At 33.4% G+C, this 22368-nt stretch overlaps 1 protein-coding gene across 2 annotated transcripts in view; it reads left to right on the top strand.

The window, feature by feature from the left end:
* Positions 1 to 22368, top strand: part of FSTL5 (follistatin like 5) — a 766488-nt gene that overhangs the window by 681964 nt on the left and 62156 nt on the right. For both annotated transcript variants that reach the window (XM_082728205.1, XM_082728204.1), the window contains exons 13-14: positions 6518 to 6667; positions 19075 to 19182. In XM_082728205.1, coding sequence (XP_082584331.1) covers positions 6518 to 6667; positions 19075 to 19182 — 258 coding nt within the window. The remainder of the gene's footprint in view (positions 1 to 6517; positions 6668 to 19074; positions 19183 to 22368) is intronic.

The raw sequence follows: 22368 nt of genomic DNA, 5'->3' as shown, positions 1-22368 counted from the left end.
TGTTTCATTTGTCTTGATTCATGATAACCTGAATGAAATCTCATTGAGAATAATTATTTGTGTTCTATTGATTAAGTGAACACTATTTTTTAAAGTGTTTCATTATTTATTTTTCTATATATCTCAGTTGACTCAGATTATGACAGTTTGGATTTTAAAAAGAGAGAGAGACAGAGAAGAAAGCTCAAAATCCGTTGTTTCTTAAACTATTTGCAGGAGAAGAATCACTTTGGTTTTTGTTCAATCTATTTCTTTTTTTTAAACCAGTAAGTATTTTTCATTCCAAGAAACCTTCCAGGCAATTTTGAAACCACCCAAACTGATCTAAATCCTGTTCATAAAGATAAGTTTACTGATCATAGGAGCACATGGCTATTTTGGCAATGTCAAATTACTATAAAAGGTTCTAAATGTTTATTTTCAATTTCTATATTATTCTCAGCTTGGTAACAAATGGTATGCCAACTGGCAGCTGTTCGCACACAACATTTTGAATTGTGCTGTTCTAAAATTCAGTTTTTCAATCATTCTGGATGACATGGCATGACTGAGAAGTATACACTTTTGACTTTTTTTTTCTACAATAAGTGACATTTAAACAAGTATTTACTGAGGAAATATTGTATCTTTACTAGGGTGTTTGGAAAAATATAAAAATATAGGAAGAGCAAAGGCTAACATTTTAACTGAGGATGATAGTACAGGGTTATATGCCAAGTTCTGTGGCACAAAATGTAAATATAATAGAAGTTTAGGCAAGAAGAAAATCAGGAAGACCAAAAGTCACATAGGTATTGGAAATATGATGGCCAAATGTAGATTGAAAATAATTTGATTAATAAAATGTGTGGTATGCTCTTTACTGTCTGTGGAAAATCATTTGCTTTTATGAAATTTTGATGTGAATATTCTAGCAAGAACAGACTATTTGTTAGAAAATAATGAAAATCGTGTTATACATTTTGAATAACATTTTTACAATTTCTTTCCCTTTCTTTCTTTTTCTTTCTTTCTTTCTTTTTTTTCTGCCACAACGTCCCTCTACTCCTACTCTACATCCTACTCTACGTCCACTCTCAGTTACTGCCAAAGAAAGGAACTATTATGACAGTCTTAAGAACATGACTGGTAAAGAAGCAGAAAAATTTATCAATGCAGAACTACTAAAATCAAATTATTTTCAATAATTAGTGACCAGATCAGGTCTACAATATAACTAATAATTTTCAAACTTAAATGCGACGTATTGATCAGAATATCAAACTGTCTTTCTCTCATTCTTTGACAATATACATGTTCAGTAGTTCAGTACCTACCTACCTAGGAGTGTCTATCTACCACCGTTGGGTGAATCCACATGCTGCCAAAATCAATGCCTAAACTGGATGAATACATGTTAGATCACCTTATGTGTTACATATTTATTTCTTCCTTTTTAAATAATACTAATGCCAGCTTATTTTTATTCAAGTTCTATGTAATACTCAATGTATTTGTAATTCAAATTATGCAAAAGATCAGATGTTTACTTTTCTGTTTAACTTTAGAGAACTCTAATCTATTTGTATTTAATTACCTAGCCTTTTTAGTGCTTTTGTTTCCTGTGCTCCTAAGCCTGGCATTCCTTAGACTATTGTCTACTTATAAACAAGATATTTTATATACCAACCATACTTGTTTTCTGTATATAGCCTTATACATGATTATTACTATTAATTTTACTCTCTTATTTTATCAATCGATAATCTTATTTTATGGAATCGTTTAGTTTTTTTTTTTTTCAATAAAGTTCCCTAATATAAACCAAACCTTATATATCTTTACATAGATAATGTCTGTTTATATTATCTGTGCATTCTCTCCCTTTCTGTCATCTATCTATTCTCTACCTATAATTTATTTGCATGTGCTCATGTGTATCTATGTGTACTACACCTTTTTTTTCTATTCAGTTTTTAATTACCTTTAATATAGGTAATATTAATATACTTTTTTTACTTTGTTTATTTCAAATTGTTCATTTAACAGATTTTTTTCTATGAAAAGACTGATAGAGGAAGGAAAACCTGGTGACTGACAAGTCACAGATTAATCTCTTTGTATCATTTGATCGTGATTACAACCAGGCAGTAAGAGTGAATGTACTTTGGACTCACCTGGGTGGCTCAGTTGGTTAAGTCTCTGACTCTTGATTTTGGCTCTCGGCATGTTTTCAGGGTTGTGAGCTTGAGCCCTGCCTTGGGGTTTGTGCTGGACATGGAAAGCTTAAGATTCTCTCCCACTGCCTCTCTCCAACCCCTCTCAAAATCAAATCAATAAATAAAAATGAATGCACTCTAAGAGGAATTTAATGTAAAGGAAATAGAATACAAAACCAAAGTCTGAGGCTTACCTTTCCTGAATCATAATTAAGGAACATAACATAAAGAAGCCACTATGACAGAATTTCACTAATAGAATTTAAATGATAACTAGGATAGGGAACTATTCAAGAATGAGATCAACAACATTTTATTCTGCAAAGGTTCAGATAGTAAATATCTTAAGCTTTGCGGTCCACAGGATCTTTATCTGCCATTATAGCATGAAAATGGTCATAGACAATATTTAAGTCAATGGATTTGGCTTTGTTCCAATAAACCTTTATGTAAATTTGAATTGAATTCCATATAATTGTTACATGCCACAGAGTAGTAGTCCTTTGATTTTTGTTCCCACCATTAAGAAATGCAAAAAACGTTCTCAGTTTTGGGGCCATGTACCAGAAAAGGCAATGGTATGAATTTGGCCTGGGACCATTGTTTGCTGATTTTTACCTTGCAAAGTGAAAGAATATTTTAGGAAGAATAAATGTCTGAATAGGCAAATTCATCAGAAACTATAAGCAACGTGAGAGCAGGCATTCTTATGTATTCATAGTTTTATTTCCAAATATAATTTTCACACTATCTTTCACATAGAAAGTACTCAGTAAGTACTTCCCAACAAGAAGTAAAGACTAATGATTGGAAATTCTGAGGCCACTGGTGATCTCTCCGGTTTTGAAAGAGAGAGGATGATGAAAGCTATTTGAAGTATGAACAATTTAGACTGAAAGGTCAGGAAATGGAGGTAAATTTCTAGACAGCTTGTTTAGTGTCTGAAGAGAATTGGATGATTGGAAGGAAAAGAAGATAAATCCAAGTAATGTTTTATTATTCTTTCTTCTTAAATTGCAAGGGAATGTTGACATTGGATGTGACTGCAATGACAAATTAAATACAGAACAGATCGTTCTGAAGGCAAAGGACAGTGGACAAATCTATGATTGGAGAGAAGGTTGAGAGGAGGGGATAATGATAGAAACTTACTGAGTTGGATGCAAGGAAAATGGAGGTGTTTGTGACAAATAACATTTGTCCCCAACATGAATGACAGAATACGTGCTGAAAGAGAGACTATGGGGAAGAAGAGGACAGAGAGATGGGTATTTGGAGATTTGAGGGAAATGCATTTTTTTAAAGATTTTATTTATTTCTTTATTTGGAGGAGAGAGAGAGAGAGATTGAATGAGGGGAAGGGCAAAGGGAGAGAATCTTCTCAAGCAAACTCCCCACTAAGTGTGAGTCCAACTTGGAGCTCAGTCCTACCACCTGGAGATCATGACTTGAGCTGAAACCAAGAGCTGGAGGCTCAATGGACTGAGCCACCCAAGCATCCTGGGAAATGTGTTTTTAATAGTAAATCAATACAATAAATAAAAATTGCAAAGTCCTATAGAAGATGAATGCATATATCCACCTAACTGACCTACTTATTTTTAACAATCAGGTATCATCAGCATTGTTTTAAATGTTAAATCCAAATTAATATCATCACTAGAAACATCTTGTTTGCCTTTAAAATTTTGGAAAGAGATAATGTATACACAGGATGTAATTAAATATGGAAATTACTTAAAAGGAGATAGATAATTTCTAACTATGAACTAGAATTTTCTTTTTCTTATTGACTCTTACCCTTATTAGTTTTAATATCTTATTAATTCCTTTTACTCTAAATTGTGGTACACATTTCTATAAAAAGTGATTTAATTAAACTTCTTGATATAATTCCTCACAATTTTCCTCATCAGTATGTATTATCTTAATTTTACTTTGCATATTTGGTTTTTTTGAGCTCATCTTTTATCTCATTAAATGCCTAATGCATGTGAAAAATATTCCTCTAAAATTCCCATCCATAGAAGTAAATATTAATCTATGTGATCTGAAAAAATAAAAGTGCCGTTGTAAAATGGAACCTAATAGACTATAATCAGAAATAATGGCATAAAGTGAAGCAAAGAAAACTCAGGGTGGCTGTCAGGAAACTTTTAATGGCTTTGTAAAAATGATTGTGAGGCTGATCAGGGACATCTTACAGAGACAGCATACAAATAGGAAATAATTCCCAGCAGAGCAGTTTATTTTACTGTTGAATAGTTTTGTAGCAAACAAAGGGGTGGAAATTGCTCCTGGTTCAGCAGTTGTTTCGCTGACAGTTATGTGTCAGGTCACTCACACTTCCTATTATTTTGGCAGATTTTGTTGGTAGCTTTTACACAACAGCAAAGAATTTATAAACAATTTCCCTGTGTTCAGAGCCTTTCATCAACGTTAGATCCCACTTTTTTTTCCCCCCACATATTCATGCCTCTGAAGTACATATTTTATATTGTGCTGGATTCTCACAAATTAGGCTCTTGCCAAAGATATTTAATATACTTCTGAAGCAATATGTTTGGTATAGAAAGTAATGTTTCAGTGAATTGATGAGTGAAACTGTTTTGTGCATGTGCTGAGGACAGAGTTCAGGTTTGTGAGCCTGCTTGAGGGTGCTGTGGACATGATTCAGGATGACCCCACTGGTAATCATTTTAAAATGATAGTAGTACATCCCATGTAGTGGAGTTAATTCTCTACCTCCAGAACTACCAGAATCATGCATTAGATGTTTAGTTTTTAATTTGTTTGGTTATGTTCTGGAAGCCTGGGAATAACATGTACTGTTTAAAGGAAGACCCTATCATATGTTCCGGGTGTTTTGACAGTGCGTGGCAACTTCTGGATTGAATCTTAAAAATCAGTGGACACTCCAGATTCTCCCTGAATCATATCTGAAATTTGGAGAACGAAAACAGCAGACCACACGTTGAGCTCTCATTTCAAAGTGCTCTGGTTTTTATATTATTTTCTAAACTTTAAGCAAAGAGAAAACCACCTACTATGTTTGTGCTCCTTCCAAAGGTGTTATTATGGTATATCCATTTTAATTACTATATGTAAAATGTGATTTGCTGTCAGTATTATCTTTAAAAGAAATGCTTAGTGGTGTTGATTATGTAAGCTTTGTTAATTGTAACTCGTGATTATTAAATACAAATGGTGAATGGAATCTCTGCTGAAAAGAAATGTTTTTATTTGAATAAGAGAAGGAGAGTGTTCTAATTTAACAGTTACTAACTGGAATATACAAATCAATAAATTAGATATTAGTAATCAGTGATCATACCTAAATCATAAGACAAATGAAACACTAGAATCATTACACACATATTTTATGTTTAGATCAACAAATCTTTCTTCTTAGTGGTTTTCTAACTATAGGTAAAGTGAGAAAATTACAAAACAAAAAGATCAGTGAATAAAAGAAAAACCTGAAAGAAAAATAATGGGCTAAATGACATTTCTTCCATTTGTGATGTGTCTACCAGCACAGATCACTAGGCCTATACATCCCTTCAACATTCACTTATTAACAAAATTCTGGATAGGAGGGAATAGAAGTTTTTATGTGTGTGTGTGTTTTGTTTTTGTTTTTGTCTCATTTATGACAGTCCGGCACAAACAATATAATATTCAACCAGAAAACAGTTATGGGTGAAGGAGTAGAATAATAATATGCTTGGACATATTAAAAGATTTTGTAAAATTTGACCCTGATAAAAATTGAAAAATAAAATAAGCCTTCTTAATAACTAACTTTTTATAATTTTTCAAAGCTTCTGATTTTCCACAGATTAGAAAGCTTTCAATCACTTCTGGTAGATTTGGTAGCTTTTGAAAAGATCAAGGACAGGGCATGGGGCCAGCCGCTGATGTGATAACCTCTAAATATACTCCAGTGTGACATTTAATGTCTGGTAAAGAAGCTTGAGATTGGAGGATTTGAGAGAAAACTTTGAATTTATTATCTATTTCTGAAGTTACTGAGTTATGAACAAGATAGTAACATATGAAGAGGCTATATCCAAAAAAAAAAAAAAAAAAGAAATAAGTAATTAAGAGCCTGATGAAATTTATATCAAAGAGTTATTTCCATTGATTTATATTTAAGGGGATTGTTTAATTTAGTACACACACTATCTCTGTGTGTATATATATATATAATTTTGATGTTGAAAGTAATAAAGCATCAAATATTAATTTTGCTTCTAATATGCCATACCCATATTGATTTAAAATACTCACTTTTTCCCCTGTTTTCTAAATTATAGGATGAAGTCTGTCCCAAAGCTAAAGAAGATGAAGTTCAGAGGTGTGTGTGGGCCTCAGCTGTTAATGTCAAAGACAAGTTCATTTATGTTGCACAGCCAACTCTGGACAGAGTCCTCATTGTTGATGTGCAGTCCCAAAAAGTTGTTCAGGTATGAGCAATCCCTACATTTGAAGGCGATTTTTTAAAAATTATTTATTTTTTTGCAATTCTTTACCAGGTAACTTGTACACTGCCATCTGACTGTCATTGATAATTTGTTTTATTACTTGGATAACTGGATAATGTATGCATTTTCTGCAAACTTTCCTCTTAGTCTGTTGCTTGAGTTTAATGATTTAAAAATAATTTTTCTTATTTTCAAAAATTAGATTCCATAAACACATCATAATAGTAACATGATTAGTTCCACAAAAATCAACCTCAGATTTATTTTTTCTGTTAGAGCCAGGAAAGTTCCAGTCAGACACCAATTAAGGTATTCCTAGTTACCATTCCAGAAACAGTCTTATTTCTTCCTTACTTGATTCTTAACAAAAGCCAAGATAATAGTAGACTGTTAGATAATAATAATTTAGTAGGTTTTACTATAGTAGTAAAACAAGGAATATGTATATAGGTCAATGACAGAGAAAAAAATAGTAAACATTGTCATGGTAATGGTTATAGAAAAAAATTCTGGTTTGAGTCTCCAAATGTTTCACTTCCAGTTCTTTCCAAAGTTGTTTAACTTTGGCAGTCTATTTGTACTCCATTGCACAACAGCTAGGGATGGTATGGGGTTTGCTTCTAGGTGACCTGGCTATAGTAACTGGGCCCTTGACTCTTAACTATAATCTCTTGCTTCTCAGATCAGAGGAAACAAATTTAAAACAGCTTTATTAGATATGCATAATCCACTAAATGGGATTAATAATTGTAAATATCTCATAAAATTGTATTTAGAATTAACTTCCTGCATATAAAACATTTAAAGCAAAAAAAAATTATAGCAGATCTTGGCATATAGAAGTGATTTACATCTACTTACTATCAAGTTTCTGAGAGACACTAGAAACTAACCATTCCTTATATTTGTCCTTATATTTTTCATTTATATTGGTTTGAAATCAAATATTGAAGTAACTCCTCTAATGATTCCTAACTAGAACTACAAAAAGGGGCAATAAGTTCAAAGTTAGGGCTTTTCATTCTAAGAGTCCTTCATAGCTTCACATGATATCATCCAATCATCCATCTATCTATCCATCTACTCTTTGTATACTTATTAATTGCCTACTATGGATATGTTTGGTATGGCAAATAAAAGAGTGAAAAGTGTTTCTACCAAAAAACTCTGTTATCTCCGGTTTTACAAATTTACAGTGGATATTTAGTCTAATGGTTAAATTTCTAATAAGAGAGTGACTGGTATAATCATGAGGAAAATGATCAGTAACTGTTCTACTAGAAAACTTCTCTAAGGCCTCTAGGGTTCCATGGTTTACATATATATCCAGTCTGATGGTTCAGTATCCACCTTGAGAATATATATTTTTCTGTGTATTTCACCTCTTTTGTCTGAGACTACTGGATTTTGACCAGGTTAATTTGATCTTGATTTCAGCTATAACATAGGTGATCAAATTATAGGCATTCAGTTTAGGATTATTTAGACTCTATAGCCAGCAGGTTAAAATTAGAAGTATGTTTCAGAAATAATCAAATTGGTCTTTAAATTTTGTTTTCAAACTAGAAATCGATTCTAATTATGTATTACCTACTAGATACTCAAAAGCGAGAAAAACGAATATTATTTATCTTCATATCCTTTCCATCTTCAGACAACAGTATAAAATTTTAAATTAATTTAAAAATTAAAATTAATAGAAAATATTGATAATGAAATGTAAAAGTCACATAAATTATATTATTTTTTGATTTGCCTCTAATTGCTATGAAATACCATGGAATGTAACCCTAATGCTAAAATATTTTTAAAAATCATGTTTATGATATAATCATTATGGAGTATTTTTAAACAAAATCTAACATTTACTTTTTTATAGGCTAGAAAATTGGGCCTCAGTCCAAATAAGTTCTTCTTATGATCTTATTATTAAAATAATAATGATGTCTTATTACTCCTTCTACTCCTTAACTATTCATAGATAATCATAATGTATATTTATGCTACCATAAATAAACATTGACTGATTTTAAATATTACATCAGTGGAAATATATAGCATTCACTTTTTGTATCTGTCTACTTTGCTCTACATTATAATCATAAGATCATTTTGTTTAAATGTAGGTGTAGTGTGATTCTTTCTTTGCTGGAGATAAATCAATTACAGTTAATTATTTGTTGATTCTCATTTGAAAATTCACCTAAATTTATTTAAAAGCATAAAATCAATTCTCATGGGGCTTTTGTGGTCATGCAAGGCCATGAACAGAATGGTTAAAAATTTGTCACCCAACACACACGTTTCTAGCTGAAATTGAATAAGAAGAGACTCTGCATTCTTGTGTCAGTTTTTATACTGTAAACAAGTGTCCTTTTCATGGACTTTTTAGTACTATGTGTTTTGCATTTTTGTGCTTTTGTTGGCAACTCTGTTGCTTAAAATGACTCCTAAGCCTGTGCAAGAAAGCTATGATGTAAGTAATGGTAAGTTTCATTCAGCCCTGAGTCCTAGTGTTATTTGGCTACAAGTTCAATGTTAATTAATGAACAATATATATTAAATAAAGTGTCTTTGAACAGAAACACATATGAAACAAAGTTATCTATTGATCAGTTGATAAAAATCTTGAGACCGGAGGCTCAAAGGAACCTAAGTATGTATTTCCCCTAGGAGCAATGGGTCAGTATTCAGAAACTCAGCATTAGCGGTTTCTTTATAGAATCAGCTACTACTGATACATAATAGTCTATAAAGGAAGTTGCAAGAAATAGTAATGAAAGTTACTTCATACCGATTCTCTGGCACAATGTTAAGCTAATTATTAGTAACACCCATATAAATGCAAAATATTAATATCAATATCAAGTTATATTGATAATCATGATTAAATATGTTGAATCCAGATAAGGCTGTGTGTTAGGGAATTTTGCTCCTTAATGAAAAAAAAAGTAATAGATTAATTTAACCAGATAATTTTAGAACTTAGCTGAAGAAAAGGAGAATAATCTGAATGTAAGAAGGAAAGTATAAGGATACGTATATAGAAACACAAAGGAATTAATGTATAAAGGTAAAAATTAAGTTATTGAAAAAACTAAAAATTAAAATTCTTAAAATCTAGTAGAACAATCAAAAGGAAGCTGGGAATTTTTTGCAAAAAATGACAAGTCATGATTAACACTATTAGAATTGAGTAAAAGTATATAACCACACTCCTAGAGTAAAAGAAACTAAGAAAGTATTAAGGTAAAAAACTATGGTATTGAATTTTTTTTTTAAGATTTTATTTATCTATTTGACAGACAGAGATCACAAGTAGGCAGAGAGGCAGGCAGAGAGAGAGGGGGAGACAGGCTTCCTGCAAGCAGGGAGCCAATGCGGGGCTTGATCCCAGGACCCTGGGATCATGACCTGAGCTGAAGGCAGAGGCTTTAACCCCCTGAGCCACCCAGGTGCCCCTATGGTATTGAATTATAAAAGCAAAATGGGAAAGAACAAATTAAAGGGAAAAGATGTTAATATCATGTAACCAAAATAGGAATAAAAAAGGAATCTTGATTTGAGAGTTCTAAAATAAAACAACAACAAAAAAAATTCTGCCCCAGATGGGTTTAGAGGTGAAAGCTGACATGGTACTGATTTCCTGCTTAGATGGGTTTAGAGGTGAAAGCTGACATGGTACTGATTTCCTGCTTTACTCACTCCACCTGTTCTGGCTAGAGCCTCTGTATATTCTCAGATTTTCTATTACCAAAGACAAATCTAAAGCTTCTCTCCATGCATCTTGCCCCACACCACCATTTATGAGCCTATTGTCTCACTTCCTATGGCCTCCTTCTATTTGGAGAACAGTGCAAACCAAGAATAACGTACTAGATTTGTTCCTATTGTCAGAAAAATGTGAGAACTTAAACCATGGCACAAAAAGGCAGAGTGTCATGGGGTTACTTGCACAGCTCTGGCTAGATGTGTGATGGAGTTGAATATTATGCTTCTCTCAATAAAAAGAAATGGTTTTGAATCATAGGGGCTACTGAATACCTTACTGGAAAAAAGGGAAGTGAAAGTGCAGCTGCAGCGATTTGGGACATTCTGCAACAATCTGTTCTGTAGAAATGCAGAGATCACCATTGTTTATAAAATGAAAATTTCCATACTGGGTAGAATCAGTTTCCTGTTCTTACTGATAGGAATACTAGTTCTTGAAATCTATTACTGACTGTAAATATCAACCTAAAATTTTAGATCTATACCACAAAAGATTGTCTTTTAAAAAAACTAAAATTTTCTGGGCTTTACTTTGTCTAAGTTTTCACTTTCAAAGCCATGTATAATTTCAGTTTGTGAGCTCTTTAGATAATGAATTCCATGTGTCTACTTACCTGCTGGGTGAAAGAACACTGCCTTATATTTGTCTTAACATAACTTAGAATCTGTGAATTTCAGTCCTCAAAAGTACATGCTTGAAGGTGAATTATAAATATCCTAGTGGTTCTATTTTCATACTTGAAAATACCTCATTTCTTAGAATTGTAAATTCCCTCAAGGCTTTCCCAATTTAAAAACAGCATTATAGATTTTGCAGATTTAGATATTGAACCCTCTGTTTTATAAATTAACAATCCAAGAAGTTCAAGTCTTAAAACTATTTAAAGAAAGAGCATTTCTAGCTACTTAAAAGACTATATTGAAACAACAACAACTTTGTGATTTAAAGCTGTACTTATTGGGGTGCCTGGGTGGTTCAGTGGGTTAAGCCTCTGCCTTTGGCTCAGGTCATGGTCTCAGGGTCCTGCCGTTGAGCCCTGTATGGAGCCCCGTATTGGGTGAACAGGGAGCCTGCCTCCCCCTCTCTCTCTGCCCGCCTCTCTGCCTACTTTTGATCTCTCTATCAAATAAATAAATAAAATCTTTTAAAAAATGAATACAGCTATATTTATCTGCAAGGACAGAGCACACTCAAAGTCAACTGCCAAGTACAAAGTTAATTTTATAAAAAGTTAAACATTCTTTCTCAACGACCACTTTTCTCAACTGAGGCTAAGTTTAAGTCAATCTTTTTTGCATCCAAGTAAGTTATACTTCCTGATTGTGTGCTGTAGGCATTTATTTCTTTCTTTCAAACCTGAGTGTATTATACAGAAACAGCTAAGAATATTAACTATAACAGAAATTTAGTTAACCTTCTCCCAAACATGATAGAAAATGCCATGGAATTTTCTCTGGTGTAGATACAGAAAAGGAACAAAACAATGAAGTTCAAAATCAATCTTGAAGAAAAAAAAAAAAAGAAAAGAGACAAAAAAGAACACTACTATTATTTAACTTTGATCTTTCAAGCTTTATTTTTCAATCTAATTAAAGTAGATCCCTAGTGTTTTATACTGACCTTATCTAAGAAATCATATTTCTTACTACTTCTTTTTCATGCAAATACATGCAAAACAATACATGCGAAAGACTGTGAATTGGTAGTAAATGTGCATTGAAGGTTAAAAATTTAAAGATTTGGAACAGCTTTGTTACATTTTATTATTAAAATGACAAATATTTTCTTGAAATCTTGACAATATTTTAGAAAATTCATGATAAAATATTACCATTAGACTACATTTGTTTTCAGTGGATGTAACGATACCATTTTTATATTTTCATCTGCAGCTTAAAATATAAAAGGTCACAATGTTTTAATGGAATCGTTAAGATTGCTATCGCTTTAGCCATCAAATGCGTATTGCCTTTCTTACTGTGGAATTTTTGTCAGAGTGGCAGGCAGGTGATATTTGGCTGTATTAAAGACTGACTAGTAAACAACTGACCTCATTTTGTCTTCTATGGAGTAAAATCGGGTTCTGCTTGGATGCCAAAGCGGCTTGTGACACCTCGGGAGTATTCTTAAGTGTCAGGAGCAGTCTCCTCCAGCCATTAGCACATTATCTTGAGAATCAACATCATTAGTTTAAATTAGGTTCACTTAATTAGCCAGCTGGTACTCTCCTTGTCAGGCTGATAAACAAGCTGTGCTTCACTGTTCCTTCTTGTTAAGACCAAACCCCAAGTTTTGTTTATCTTTGTTGCTATTATCAGTATAGATGTTTATAGATTATCAGTACCAGATGCAACTGGTCCATGGTCATTATAGTGTATAGTTTAAATTTTTCTATTTGTCTCATCTTCTCAAGAAACACTGATAAATTTGTTTAATACTGGGTAGTTGGGGATTATGAAGGAGTTAATATTTGTGGATTGACAAAAAGAAAAAAAAAAACCTTACAATATATGTAAATTATATGCTCAAGCAATGTTTTAAAATATTAAATAAAAACATTTTATTGATATATTTATAAAGCTACAAATAAGACCTTTTTTATTATTACATTATATAGTGTATTTTAAGGAAGGAATAGAAGAAGTTAATTCAACATGACAATATAACACTCCAAAAATGGTTCTTATATAGAAGTTAAGAAATGCATTTTCAGACCTGAATATGTAGATCACTATTATTTATTAATTATAATAACACATTGTAATTTTAAAGCGTTTAAAAGATCAATTCATTTTTGAAAGTAAGAATGTGGCTTAATTATCCGAATATCATCAGGCCAAGCAAATCCCACTGTGTACAGAAAACCATAGTGTTTATGATACTGGAGAGAATTTTCCAACCTATAGTATCATAATCCTTAATTTAAACAAATCTTATGGAGTCATTCGATAGATCCAAACTGATTCTGTTTGTTCTATTATGGCTGGAATTTGAATCACCTGCTACAAATAAATCTCATTTGCATAGGCTTCTCAAGGCAAAGTCTGAAAACAAGTTTCCTAACAAAGTAATATCAGTAGTTAAATACAAATCTATGCAAAGTAATAGATGAGCAATCTATATAGGTTAATTCTGGGGTGGAAGAAAAATATATATGGAATATTTTCTTATAATCCCATATTCTTGAATGTTGTTATTCAATTTATATCATTTCTTCTTGATAAATGGTTGGTGGCTGTAGGGAAAAACAAAACAAGACAAAACAAAACAAAAATCTATATACACTAGTGGTCTCCAAAATGGAATGAAAGATGCTGACTTGTGAGAAAGAAATACTAGGATGTCATTAATATGTGTTTTTATCTTTAAAAAATCACGTAACACTTTATAATCTCTTAATATATGGACCAACATGGTAATCCTACATTAGCTGTATGTTGAATGCTGATGTAATGCTCGATGGACAGGAGGGCACCTGAAGACGAAAGTAGGAGTTTTACAAAGGAGGGGATCAATATTGGTACTTTACTTCACTTTTATCTTTACAAAGGAGATAACAGTACTGCATACCTCAACACAAAAGTTGTTACAAAGATTAAATTAAAATAATTTTTATTTGTAAAACATTAAAAAAAAATTCTCTGTTCATAATAAGCATGGTACAGAGTATAATTATCTTTTTTAAATAAAATAATAATGATGTTCTTAATAATAGTAAGTTTTGGAACACTGTTTAATTTTGCAACTTGCTTTTCCCAGTCATGTATATTTAAAGTCCCATTAGTTGTCTGTTGAATACTGCTATTTAAAAGGTATTGTTCTAAGTGCGTAGGTTGTATTATTGACTTAAACAAGCAGGGAAAAAAGCTGCTTTCTTGGAACCTAGAATCCATTAGATGAAGAGAGACAATGAAAAATAGGAATACTAAACATGCAAATTATAATATGTGGTCAGGTGGTAAGTGCTTTAGAAAAGGTAAAACAGTGATGTAAGACCAGGTGGAATTAGGAAAACTAAGGATGAGAAGATGTGTACCAAGCAAAGGCTGGTTGCAGCATTAAGCAGGGTATCAGACTGGCCTCACTGGGAGCAGGAGTTCTGAGCAGTGAACACGTTGAGGAAGCAGACACTGGGCTGTCTAGGGGAAGACTGTTCAAGGGAAAAGCCCTCCGAAAAGCAGAAGTGTGGCTGGCTTGCTGGATGAGCAGCAGGGGGCCCAGAGCCCCTCCCCTGGAGTGGCAGGTGAAGGGATCAGAGAAAGAAGACAGAAGGGGCAAGTCAGCCAGGGTGTGCTAGTCATTCAAAGGACCTCTGTCTTTTCTCTGAGGGAAATGAGAAGACGCTGTAATACTTTGAGAAGATTAGTATTATGATCTGTCTAATGCTTACCAAAAAATAAAAATCATTTTAACAAATCTGTTGAGAAAGGTGGTGAGTATATAAAAAGTTAAAAGTTAGAAACCATGTGATGAGAGTTGAGAGGATAGAGGCTCTGTTCTTGATGGTATCAGGTAAGGTACTGCCGAGGTCAGTTATTTAGAGGGCAGATAGAACTCGGTTTCCTGAGAATGTGAGGCATGGGAGAGAGAGGGCAGTCAAGGATAAGAGAATCTTTACAATGCCTTTCATAAAATGTGGAGAAATACTTAAACTACTTATAACACAGAGACAGGATTAATTGTGGCAAGAAAAATAATATTTTAAGTATCAAATATAGTGCCTTTCTCTTTTACAAAAGCTAATGGCTTTTAAGCTTACTCATCATTTAAAGTAATTTCCAGAGTGTACTAGCAGGTATTTTGTGAAATCCAATACGTGCAATTTATTCCTTTCAAAAGTTGACAATATAAGTAGGAAAATATCTGTTTTTTGGCTGAAGATTGGTATGGCAAGATTATCCTGAAGATGGTTGTTTGGAAATATTTCTGTCTTTGTTACATGATCTTGTGTCTGAAAACTATGTTAATGCTCCCTCAGTAAAATGTGTTATATCTCCACACTTGAAAAGTTGTAAACAGATTTTTTTTTTCCCTAAGAGTTAAACATTTTCCAAATAAAGTATGTCAGATGTATTTTTCTTCATTTTTGATCTGCATATCTTTTTTCAGTTCTGGTGAACTATTATAACCCCAAACCAAAATATATTGAATTTAATACCAAACCTCTGAAATGCTGAGAGACAAAAATGTTCAAATGTTTTGGAGATCACTGAGCAGATATTTTTCAAAATCGGACACTGTTTTGAAAATTGATATATTTCTCTTTCAAATACGTATATCTTAATTATTTGAAAGCAGTTGTTCATGGACTGCTTTTTGACATCTCCTGAAACATATTCTCATCAGTTAACTTTAAAAAATAATCTCTGTCTTCCCATTTATAAAAATATTCATACTTAAAAGCTCAATCAAAGCATCACCTCCTCCCCTTATCCTTCCAGGTTTGTACTTTTTCCTCTGCACTTTCCTGGCATTTGGTCCTTATTTTTATTTTGTGACTAGGCATCTAGCTATTTTAAGTTCTTCCACCCTCTAGCCTCTAATTCTTTAAGGAATTAGAGACTGTGTTTATTTACTTTCTAAATCTCAGATTCTTCATTTGCTAAATAAAGGTGCTACATCTCCAAACTTTAAAACACTATGAGGCTATTGTCGTGAAATACCTCTAGTTCAATTAGCTTTTCTGACAGTAATAGTAGTATTTCCATGGTGCACCACAGAAAATCTTAGTAACTTCCTGAGGTATTGTTATTTTATGTTATTTTACTTTTTTTTATGTTATTTTACTTTTTTTTTTTTTTCACTTAAGTGAGGACCCTAAAATTCACAGTCCGCTTCAGAATTCATGCTCGTAAGCATAGTGTATTCTTTGGGGCGCCTGGGTGGCTCAGTGGGTTAAAGCCTCTGCCTTTGGCTCAGGTCATGATTCCCAGGGTCCTGAGATCAAGCCCCGCACTGGGCTCTCTGCACAGCAGGGAGCCTGCTTCACCCTCTCTCTCTTCCTGCCTCTTTGCCTACTTGTGACCTCTGTCTGTCAAATAAATAAATAAAATCTTAAAACAAACAAACAAACATGGTGTATTCCGCCATTCATTGGTTCTCAGCTGGGTCTGTACTGCTTATACAGATGATACTGCATATATTTGGGCCCTTGGATTCCTTCCACTTTCCAAAAAAGAAAAAGTCCAAAGAATATTTCTTATATATGAGGGAACAATAGGAGGGCAATGTATGCACGCGGTGTTGGGAATTAAACTAACAACTAGGAAGGATGCCGGTTCATATTCAGAGAGGTTGCATCCAATCCCAGCTCTGCTGATCACCTGCTGGATGACTCCTGGTAAGGCTGTTTCCGTTTTTTGCCCTGCTTTATGTGGATATTAACTTAATCATGGACTGTGGTATGCCCTAGAAGTTAATACTTAGGAGAGGAACCAGAAAAAGAAAAGAACCTTATGAGAGCTGGCAAGTTGGAAATTTTCATTTAAATTTTTCCTTAATATTTTAAAGTTATCTAAAGCTCTTTGCTCTTTGTGTAACTGACTCTTAACAATTGAATAACAGTGAGGTCTTTGTTACTATTGCTTTTGTTGTTGAACTATTTTATCTTTAACATTTTAAAAACCTAGAGATTATTTCTCTTTAAGCTGCATGCAAAATAGGGTAACTAATAATCATGTACAGATCAAGTTTTACATATAAAAGGGAAAATATGAAAAATCAAAGGAATCTTATTGCTTGTTATTAGTGTAATAATTAATGATGGCACTTTTGCTATATACACATTGAAATTATCAATGAGTACATGAAGAATTTAAATGAAACATCTGGCATTCACTGGATTACAATTAACAAAACACCAGACTATTTCTTAAGCAATAAAGCTATTTAATTATCCCAAATAACTTCGTCTAGAGACAGTTACTCTAGGTTTGTGCGGCAAGTCAAGGCTGTTATGGAGAATTCATTCTCCTTTCATTTTTCTCCTGCCAAATCCTCAAAGTGTTGTGTGGCTTTTCCTTCTTAAGCTTATTGTTTCAGGCCTCAAAATGACTTTGGAAATGAAGGCTTAATCTTGTTACATGATAGCATTCAAAGCAGGAAAAAAGAGAAACTGTGGCACAGTATCATTGTCAAAAATGACATCGTTCATCGTGTTAATCCTTATCATGTATAACTGAGTCTAGGTCATGTGACCACTGGAGCCACTAGAGAGGCTGGGAAACTTGTCATTTGTGAAAGGGGAATAGGCTTAAATCTCTGGTGCTTGCCAAGTGAGCTGCCTTCCCTGAGAAAGTTGTTGGCTACAAGATTCCAAAACAACATAATGGCTCTATTAGCCAGGAAGAAAGTCAGGGAAGACATTAATGCAGAAATGTTTAAGTAGGCATTTTCAGAAATTAAATAATCAATTCAGTAATCTAAGAGTATTGAGAATTTTAAATAGATAAAATCCAGGGCAAGTCTTTTGAAAATAAATACTTTAGTACGACTAAGTTGCCAACATTTAGCTAAAATATGAACCTTCACATGTTCAACCACAAATGTACTTTACCTTTAACCCACTGAGAAGAGGATTGCATTATGAACTAGGACTTGGGAAATTCTCTAAGGATATTCACCAGAGCTTCTTTAGAAAGAAATGCTTTCAATATTGAATAAAGGTAGTGATATTCAATACAATTTATTTCATGTTATAAAATTAGAAAAATATACATAAAGAACTACCACAGGAAATTACTTTAAAAAGGTATTAGCTTGAAATATAAATAGCTTGAAATTAAGGTAAGCGAAATAACTTCCTGGCAGCAATTTGTTTTCTGGAAGTTTTGTTTTAAGTAATTGCTAAATATTATAAACGGTAGCAGAAAAACACATTTACCATATCAAGGATGGCTAAAAAATGCATTTATTTCTTTCCGTGATTTTAGATTTCTCGTTAAGGAAATTAAATTAGGTAATCTGTCATTAGGGTTATCACTGTATATCAGACTTAGGCATTTTAGCACTATAGATGGCCAAATCCCATGCCCAGCATTAGAATGAAAAAAAACCTAATACTATAAACATAGTTCTCGGGGCGCCTGGGTGGCTCAGTGGGTTAAGCTGCTGCCTTCTGCTCAGGTCATGATCTCAGAGTCCTGGGATCGAGTTCCGCATCGGGCTCTCTGCTCAGCAGGGAGCCTGCTTCCTCCTCTCTCTCTCTCTCTGCCTGCCTCTCTGCCTACTTGTGATCTCTCTCTGTCAAATAAATAAATAAAATCTTTAAAAAAAAAAAAAAAGAAAAAAAACATAGTTCTTACCTGTGTTCAACAACTGAATAAAATATGCATATTTATCATTTATATATCTTAAGTTCCTAAATAGCTTCTCCACAGACACCCAATTTGCATAGGTAATAAAGGAACATAACACTATATAAAATTGTGCAAAAACACACTGGGTAAAGTATCATATTTCCAAATGAGAAAAATCAAGGTTTAGAAAAATCAGAAAATTGGCAACATAAATTTTTAAATTGGTATCTAAACTCTTGTGTTCTTTCATAATGTCTGGCATAGTTTTAAACTAATATTTCAGTCTGAAAACATTTTTTTTCAACTCCCGTTTATTACAGGCAGTAAGCACAGACCCTGTACCAGTTAAATTACACTATGACAAATCACATGATCAGGTCTGGGTGCTGAGCTGGGGTACCATGGAAAAGATTTCGCCAACACTGCAGGTAAGCACATTTCAGTATATTTGAGAAAACCGTGGTATTTAAGCCTTTAGCTATCTCATTGGATATTTATAACTATTCGAGAGTGATCTTCATCTAAAGACTGCACTTTAATCACTTCTAGATCTGCACAGAAAAGGGTGAAGAAGTTAATACACAAGTACTTTTTTGAATGGAAAATATTGCATGTCATTCTTATCAAAGTTTAAACTATATGCAAGCAGAAAAACCAATGACTGGAAAACTGATGCCATTAGTGAAAAATAGTCATAATTTGTCTTTCAACAATTACCTGGCTCCCTTCAGTTTTCATGAGAATTTTCTTGTTTCCATCTCTTTTTTCCGAAATGGGGCATGTGAGCTAGAGACCAAGAGAGTTAGATAGTCTCAAGGCAGATCTCTATTTTTCTCCAGACAGGTAGTATGATCTTATCTGAGAACAGACTCATTTCTAATTGGGGAATAAGCAGTATAATCTTTGTGGAATTTGCATATGTTTTATGTTTTAAAGTTGTTTATATAGAACTTGACAGAGGAAAAATTATATATTTTGACAATATCTCTTTGGCACAGTTTCAATTGTTGGAGTTAAAAGTTTAACAGAAAACTGAGAAGGAATGAGAAGGAACATTCGTCCCTGAAAATGTTTTATCTATATCTCAGACTACTTTGTGATTATAGCATGGCTGTGAACATTCCACTTATTACAAATCATTAAACTTTGGTTGGTTTTCATTAAGTCAATTGAGTGCCATGTTTTTTATTTTAATCCATTGTCACTACCAATACCTTAAATGTTTTTGAATGATTTTTAGTTTTGCAATATTTAACTTACAAAAGACAGTACTATGAAAATCTTTTAAGAGAGCTATCAGAATGAAGATTCCAATTATATTTCATTAGAAATATGTGTCATTTGAAACATCAAACATACAATAGTATTCCAGTTATCTATTGTGGCAAATCAAATCACCCTAAAATTTGATGTGTTAAACAGAATTAAAGAATGACTTACTACCCATACTTTTGTGCTTCAGCAACCTGGGCAGTTTGTGGGCATAATTGGGGAACACTCAGATGGCCACACTCATCTTATTACAGTAGCTGGGTAGTTCAAAATAGCCTCACCCCCACGTCCATTATGTAATAGTGGTGAATAGCTGGGTGGCTTAGGTCTACTGCATGTGCCTGGTCATCCTTTAGACTGGTATGTCAGCATGGTGGTTCCAGGGTATAAGAGAGTGGAAGTTGTGAGGCTAATTAAGATGTAGGCATTAGAATTCTTATTAAGTCACTTCTACCAAAACTTATTTTTTTTGTTGTTGTTGTTTGTTTCATTTTTTAACTTTTTTTTAAATGTTCAGTTAGCCATTGTATAGTACATCATTACTTTTTGATGTAGTGTTCCATGATTTATTAGTTACATATAACATCCAGTGCTCATCATAGCACATCCCCTCCTTAATACCCATCATCTTGTTACCCCCTCCCTCTACCCTTCTTCTCTCTGAAACCCTCAGATTATTTCCTGGGGTCCATAGTCCCCCATGGTTCTTTTCCCTCTCTGATTTCTCCCTCTTCAGATTTCCCTCCCTTTCCCTATGGTTCTCTGTGCTACTAGTTATGTTCCACATATGAGTGAGACCATATGATAATTATCTTTCTCTGCTTGACTTAACTTCACTTTAAAAAATCCCCTCCAGTTCCATCCATGTTGACACAAATAGTGGGTATTCATCCTTTCTGGTGATTGAGTAATATTCCAGTGCATATATGTACCACATCTTCTTTATCCATTCATCTGCTGAAGGGCATCTCAGCTCCTTCCACAGGTTGGCTCTTGTAGACAGGGCTGCTATGAACATTGGGGTACATCTGCCCCTTCTTATCACTTCATCTGTATCATTGGGGTAAATACCTAGTAGTGTAATTGCTGGGTCATAGGGTAGCTATATTCTTAACATCTTGAGGAACTTCCTACTCTTTTCCAAAGTGGCTGCACCAGCTTGCATTCTCACCAACAGTGTAAGAAGATTTCTCTTTCTCCACATCCTCACCAACATTTTTTGTTTCCTGTTTGTTAATTTTTTTTGTTGTTATTGTTAATTTTTGTTATTCTCACTGGCATAAGGTGGTATCTCATTGTGGTTTTGATTTGTATTTCCCTGAAGGCTAGTGATGTTGAGCATTTTTTTGTGTGTTTCTGTTAGACATTTGTCTTCTTTGAGGAAGTGTCTGTTCATGTCTTCTGCCCATTTTTTAACTGAGTTATTTGTTTTTTTTGAATGTTGAGTTTGAGAAGTTTTTTATAGATCTTGGATACCAGCCTTTTATCTGTAATGTCATTTGCAAATATCCTCTCCCATTCCATGGGCTACCTCTTAGTTTTGTTGACTGTTTCCTTTGCTGTGCAGAAACTTTTATCTTGATGAAGTCCCAAAAGCTTGTTTTTGCTTTTGTTTCACTTGCCTTTGGAAATGTGTCTTGAAAGAAGTTACTGTGGCCAACGTCGAAGAGGTTACTGCCTATGTTCTCCTCTAAGATTTTGATGGATTCTTGTCTCACACTGAGGTCTTTCATTCATTTAGAGTTTATCTTTGTATATGGTGTAAGAGAATGGTCCAATTTCATTCTTCTGCATGTGGCTACCCAATTTTCCCAGCACCACTTATTGAAGAGACTTTTCCATTGCATATATATATATTTTTTTTTCCTGATTTGTTAAAGATTATTTGACCATAGAGTTGGGGGTCCATTTATGGAGTTTCTATTCTGTTCCATTGGTCTATGTGTCTGTTTTTGTGCCAATACCACCACAACTTCTTGATCAAAGCAAGTCACACTGACTGCCTAGTATCAAGAGGGTGAAGTAACAAAGCTCTTCTTTTGATGGAAAGAATATAGTCTTCATCTATCATCACAATATGGTAATATTGTCTAGTTATTTGATATTTTGTACTTAAATCCTGACAAGATAGAACAGGTCAATATCTATGATTTTTTTTAAATTCACTTATGAGTTATATTTAATGCTATTACCTTTAAAATGAACACAGCTTATAAAAGTTAATATATGTATATATGTATATATATATTTTTTCTTTTAAAGCTGTATGAATTTTCAATATAGCATATTCTTTGGAACTGAATCCTTCTCCTCCCCTTTGGTACTTGCTACTTTGATAGATT

Source organism: Mustela nivalis, assembly GCF_964662115.1.
Source record: "Mustela nivalis genome assembly, chromosome: 4".
NCBI classification, from domain to species: domain Eukaryota; kingdom Metazoa; phylum Chordata; class Mammalia; order Carnivora; family Mustelidae; genus Mustela; species Mustela nivalis.
The sequence above is the reverse complement of the archived record's forward strand: the minus strand, read 5'-3'. Positions and strand labels throughout refer to the sequence as shown.